Source organism: Callorhinus ursinus, unplaced genomic scaffold, assembly GCF_003265705.2.
Source record: "Callorhinus ursinus isolate GAN/ISIS: 27379988/994484 unplaced genomic scaffold, GSC_fseal_2.0 scaffold2633, whole genome shotgun sequence".
Classification (NCBI taxonomy): Eukaryota; Metazoa; Chordata; class Mammalia; order Carnivora; family Otariidae; genus Callorhinus; species Callorhinus ursinus.
This window is the reverse complement of record NW_027399687.1, coordinates 965-7,210: the sequence shown is the minus strand read 5'-3', so window position 1 is coordinate 7,210 and position 6,246 is coordinate 965. Positions and strand designations below refer to the sequence as shown.

The 6,246-nt window shown below is 47.7% G+C and overlaps 1 protein-coding gene across 1 annotated transcript; it reads right to left on the bottom strand.

Annotated features, from left to right (window-relative positions):
* Nucleotides 1-7: 7 nt before the first annotated feature.
* LOC141372210 (endogenous retrovirus group K member 13-1 Env polyprotein-like) lies at nt 8-1,842 on the bottom strand. The gene has a single exon (XM_073890720.1). It carries the CDS (start codon nt 1,751-1,753, stop codon nt 17-19), a length of 1,737 nt encoding a protein of 578 aa, XP_073746821.1. The 5' UTR covers nt 1,754-1,842; the 3' UTR covers nt 8-16.
* Between the last annotated feature and the right edge of the window lie 4,404 nt (nt 1,843-6,246).

Genomic DNA, 6,246 nt, shown 5'->3' with positions numbered 1-6,246 from the left:
CCTTTGCTCTACCCGATTAACCCCTTTGTTGCTCATGGCTCCCGACATATCCCCCTTTTATCTTTAAACGCAACATGTGTACATTTGCTTGGGTACTAGCCATGAAAGCAAACAGACAGCGACTCCAAGCACACCATAAGCAGAGTAATAAGGTTACCCCTACAACCAGAGCACACATAATCCAAAAGGAATGTTGGAGGATATTAAAGGGGTTAAACCCCTGTAGCTTCTGTAGAAAGGATTGTGCCATGTCTCTGGGGGTGACTACATGCAGATGGGAGGAGGCTATATTGTTTATTTGTTCTTGCAATTGAAACAGATCTAGGCTTACATTTGTCTCATGCCAGATACCTTGCAAGTGCCTCTGCACCGTTTCCCAGGAGACATTGTCAGCTTTCAGGGGGGTCACACAAATGGAACCATACCCTCCGTGGCACACAAAGGACAAACGAGTATGTAACAATGAATATTGGGTGCCCAAATATTCGACCGCCTGCTCTAAACCATCTAGGCGAGCCAAAATTTTTCTATCTATACTTCCTTGTGTAGCAAGGGTCTGGGAGACATTATGAGCCAAGTTATTTACATGAGCGGCAGTATGTATGCCCTGGGACAGTGCCACCGTGGAGACAGTAGCTGATGCTATCAAAGACACCAAGGCAGTGATGCCGGCTATCAGGAGGCCCAGGAAGCGTCGCCCCCGACTAAGTAGGCCTTCCAGTTCTTGTGCAAATTGGTAGCCATAATCTCTATACCAGGGCCCCCCCACCTCTACAGGCATCATTAGATAAGGGGGCTGCATGGCTAGGAAAACCTTCTTTGTTGGATTTGGGGCGCTGGGTAAAGGCAAACAGTTGGTGAGATAACATTCCTCACAAGTTATTTTGTAAAGGGTTCTATTGGCCTTAACCTCGGGCACCATGGACCCGTCCCCCACCACAAACAGAAACGGTGGGGAAAGACATGCCTGAATTTGAAATGTCAATGGGCCCGTGGGGAAGCCAGGGAAAAGGGGTGAATTAGTTTTAACATCTCTCATGGCCGCAACAATTTTCCATAAGTCCGGGTGTCTCATCCTCCCCAGTGATAGCAGTCCCCCGGGAGCAGAATTATTGTGGTCGTATGGCCCATATTCTGAAGGCAGGGGGGAGCGGCGCAAAGGGAGATCCCCGTCTTTTGACCAGTCAATTATATAAGTGTCAGGTATGCCATGGGGAGTCACAATCTCTGGGTTGTGATGAACGCAGGTTTTCCAAGAGGGTCCATAGGTTTTCCATGTTAGGTCAGATTTGCAGAGGGGATAGTCAAGGTATGGGGTCTCAAGGGATCTGGAAGCGGGTCCGAAACGGCCAACAGGCAGGGGCCGTCGATGTTGAAGGACAACCTCGTTGATGTCCCAATTCTCCACCATTACATGAGGTGTCAAAGTGTCTCCTCCGGGTGGCTCAGTTCCAAACCAAGAGCGGATTCTTCGGGAGACTGGTGAAGTGACCACGCATCCATAATGGGGCGCCTCAGGGCCATCGATGGCCTGGAAACAAATGGGGGGGGCAGAAGCCAGGCTGGTCCAGTTAAAAGGCGCCACAGCATGAGTGAGGCCGGAAATCTCAGGCCCATCAAAAATGTCTGTGAAGTTAGTAAACACCGTAGGTGAGGGATCCTTCCAGGTGACCGCCCTCGCGGTAGGAGGATCCGGGACAAAAGCCCAGTAAGGAGAGGCCTGGGCAGAGTCAAGGGTTAAAAGTGATAGCATGGCAAGGAAAAGGGCAACAGCCGTGACTGGCTGGCCCGACTCACGCACGGTGGCCTCAGCTCGAGCAGTCAGGGCTTTGATGCCTCCGCATATTATTTTCCTCTGATCTGAGGCGGGGCGTCTCCTCGTCCTCCCGGAGCGGATCTGGAGCCGCCTCATTCTGCAAACCATCACGGACAATGCGGACGCATCGGAGCGGGAGCCAGCGTGGCGTCTCCTCATCCTGGGGAAAGATACAAGCACATCCTCGGCCCTGGCGTAGGACCGGGTCAGGTCCCCTCCACTCCGCAGTGGCGGGGTCACGCCACTTTGCATAGAGGAGGGGAGCCTGCTCAGGCTGCCAAAAACGTTCGGCGGCAGTGCGGCCAACCGAGTCAACATTCAAAAAATTTAAAACAAAGAGTACTAATGAAAGGTGTAAGTGAGGTGAATATTTTATTTTCCCCTGTAGTATTTCCCCCTCTTTTAGTTTTTTGAGATACATTTTGAGGGTGGAATGGGCTCTTTCGACAATGGCCTGACCTTGAGAATTATAAGGAATATCTGTTGTATGAGTGATGTGAAAATTTGCACAAAAGGTCTGGAATGCTGAAGAGGTATAGGCTGAACCATTGTCGGTCTTAAGAGCCTTCGGCATGCCCAGAACTGCGAATGCTGCGAAGAGATGATTTTGGACATCTACAAAAGCTTCACCGGAGTGTGCAGTAGCAAAAATATAGTTAGAGAAGGTGTCGATGGAGACATGGATGTATTTAAGGCGGCCAAACGGTAAGTAAGTGGTTACATCCATTTGCCAAAGGTGGTTAGGAAGGAGCCCTCTGGGGTTAATGGCATATGAGGGGGGGTTAAAAAATTGGGGACAGGACTGGCATTCTCGTACAATTTGTCGGGATTCCTCCCGGGAGATGCCGTATTGACGCCGTAAGGCCTGTGCATTCTGATGGAATTTTGCATGGCTGCTTTTTGCTGCCTGAATGGTGTTTGTAAAAAATATATGTGTATTTTCATCAGCTATGTGATTGCCCTCCGCTAGGGGGCCAGGAAGGTTAGAGTGAGCTCTGATGTGTGTTATAAACAGAGGGTGCTGCCTTTGTAGTAGGAGGAGCTGAATTGACTTGAACAGGTGGAATAATTCCTCATCATTGGACAGTATGTAGGCCTCAGGTAGCTGCGGGACTGTTCTGGCGGCGTATTGACTATCGGTAAATAAATTGAGGGGTTGAGTGTAGCGCTCTAGAGCGAGTGCAATTGCTTTGAGTTCTGCTCTCTGCACAGAGGAAGTGTTATAATGCAGGCGTTGAGTATTTTTATGTTGTGGTGAGACAGCATGTATGGCAATATTTCCTCTTTTGTCTGCATCTACGAAAACAGTGAGGGCAGAAGGAAGTGGCTGGGGGACAATGATTCTTTGAGCACAAATGGCAGTTTTAGCCAGAAAGTGCAGGAGTTTATCTGAGGGTAAGTGGAAGTTTATTTGGCCTGGATAGGATGCAAAGGCAGTTTGCCATGCTAAATGATGTTGCAAAAGATGTTCATATTGATTTTTGGTTAGCATAGGCAATATAATATAATTGGGTTCTTTTCCGAACAGTTGGATTGTTCGGGTCCTGCCTTTACATACTAACATGGCAATTAAGTCGGATGTCAAATTTATCACATGAAGCTGATGAAGGGCAAGATGTAGCCATTCCAAAGGGCCATGAGGTTGCCAGATAACGGCCATTGGCAATTGTCCGGGCAGTAAAAGTATCAAGTATAATGGTAAATTGAGGTCTATTTTAGTTATCTGAGCATTGGAGATCTGAGAATTGACTAGTTCTAAGGCTTGTTGGGCTGCAGGTGTCAAGGCACGAGGTGAAGATGGATCGGCATCACCTTTCAAGATGTCGAATAAGGGGGTTAATTGCTCCGTAGTCAGATTTAAAGCGGGTCTAATCCAATTTATATCTCCCATTAGTTTTTGAAAATCATTCAAGGTCACTAGGGACTGGGTTCGTATTTGAACCTTCTGAGGTTTAATAGTTTGTTTTTCTATTATATGCCCTAGATATTCAAAAGGGGCCGTACGTTGTATTTTGTCAGGGGAGAGGACCAGATTATATTGTTCCAAACACTGTAGGAGATGATGGAAGGCTGCAGTCAACATATGCTCGGTTTCTGCAGCTAAAAGAATATCATCCATGTAGTGGATGCAGTAAATTTGAGGGAAATCTTTCCGTAAGGGTGCAAGAGCCCTGCTCACATACTCTTGGCAAAGAGTTGGGCTGTTCGCCATGCCTTGAGGCAGGACTTTCCATTGATATCTTTCATAGGGGGCTTGTAAATTTGTGGAGGGTACCGAGAAGGCAAACTTCTCACAGTCGTTTGCAGCTAGAGGAATGGTAAAGAAGCAATCTTTTAAATCCGCCACCAACAAATGGTAATTTAAAGGGATGGCGGAAGGGGCAGGAAGACCGGGCTGTAGTGCCCCCATGGGTTTCATTACAAGATTTACAGCTCTTAGATCTTGTAGCAGACGCCATTTACCTGATTTTTTCTTTATTACAAAAATGGGTGTGTTCCATGGGCTACAAGATGGTTCCAAATGACCAAGAGAAAGTTGCTCAGTTATGAGCTTTCGGGCGGCCTTCTGTTTCTCCTCAGATAAGGGCCATTGATCTACCCAAACTGGCCGGGTGGTGGTCCATTCTATCGGTAGGGCATGAGGTCGGATCAATGACCCTGGGAAAAACCCAGGCCCGTTCTATCATATTTGGGGACATAGCAAAGAGGCTCAACGTTACCTTGAAGCCCCTTGCCAAGCCCTTTCCCTGGTTCGTAGCCCATGTTACACATAATATTTTTAACAACCTGATTTTGGAACACCTGTGGGACGTTGGCAGTTTCCAAGATTAGCCCCATTTCTGTGAGTATATCTCGCCCCCACAAATTGAGGTCTATGTCAAGAACAAAAGGTTGGAAAGTTCCTGACAGACCATCATCAGATTTCCAAATAAGATGATTGGAACTTATCTTGGGTGCTGAGGCCAATCCTACTCCCCTTATAGGGGTGATGGCGTCCTGCAAGGGCCAGGAGAAAGGCCATTGTTTCTGAGCCAATACAGAGACATCAGCTCCCGTATCTATAAGTCCCTGGAAAATCTTACCATTGATAGATAGAGTTAATAGGGGTTTATCTTTTGTAATCTTTTGTAACCAATAAGCATCAGTTGACCCAAAGCCTTTAGATCCTCGCTTAGCTTTCAATGATGGATTATCTGTGTCCATACGGGGAAGTAGTATCAATTGGGCAATGGGCACACTAGGTTGCAGAGTTATAGTGCCTTGTTGTAAGCTAACCATTATTTTAATTTCCCCAGTGTAATCTTCATCAATGACTCCTGGATATACTATTAAGCCTTTAAGGGTCCAACTAGACCTACTCAATAGTAAGCCCCATGTGTTTGGGGGGAGAGGTCCCCATATTCCTGTACTTATTGGTTGAGGGGGCATGCCGGCTTCTAAATAAACAGAGCTGTTTGGGGCCAGATCTAATCCTGCACTGGCTGGGGTGCCTCGGTGAAGGGATTCAATCCCAGGGAGGTCTGCCGTGTTGGCTCTGACCTCAGAGATGAGGGGGAGAGCATTGCCGCTATTGTTTGGTGGGGCTGCGGGAAGCCCCGTTGGGAGTTTCCCTGCTGCAGGGGGCGGCCAAGGCGGTCAGTTTTTGATCGACACTCATTGGCCCAGTGCCGTCCCCGCATACATCTGGGACACACAGAAGGTGGCTGTAGCTTATTAGGGGGGTTCCCCGAGGGAAAGTTGAAAGATGGGGCTTGTCTTGAGCCCTTAGGGCACTCATTACGAAAGTGTCCAAGTTCCCCGCATAGAAAGCAGGGCATGCGGGCTTTAGAATTCATTGGGAACTTTCCCTTTTGTTTTTTAAGAAGTTGTGTATGTAGCTGCTGCGGAGGAATTTCTCGAAGGGCTGCTGCTAAAGTCACCCCTTGTACATAACTGGGACCAATGTCTGCACACAGCCGCAAAAAATCCTCAAGGGTGCCCGTGGACTTCCAAGGCCTTATGGCCGCTTGGCATGCTGAATTGGCATTCTCAAAGGCTAGCTGCTTCACTATAATAGTTCCTGCCTCTCCGTCTACAACAATTCTACTTACGGCTTGTAATAGCCGTGAAACAAAATCTTGATAGCGTTCATCGGGCCCCTGTCTTATTTTAGATAATTCCTCTGTCCTTGTGCCAGTGGTCGGTAACTTTTTCCATGCAGTCAAAACAGCCTCATTGATTTGAACATAGGCAATCTCAGGGAAATGTATTTGGTTACCCACTTCATAATAAGCTTTAGTACCAGCTAACATCTCATATGTGACAGGGATTTGGGTCCTTCTGTTATAGATAGCTAGATTGTTACACTTTTCCTCGAATTCGGCCTTCCACAACAAATAATCTCCCCCATTAAGGCAAGCCCGGGCAACAACCTTCCAATCTCCCGGGCA

Bases quoted from the DNA above. Each gene is read 5' to 3' on its own strand.
- LOC141372210 (XM_073890720.1), bottom strand. From the start codon at position 1,753: ATGCTATCACTTTTAACCCTTGACTCTGCCCAGGCCTCTCCTTACTGG.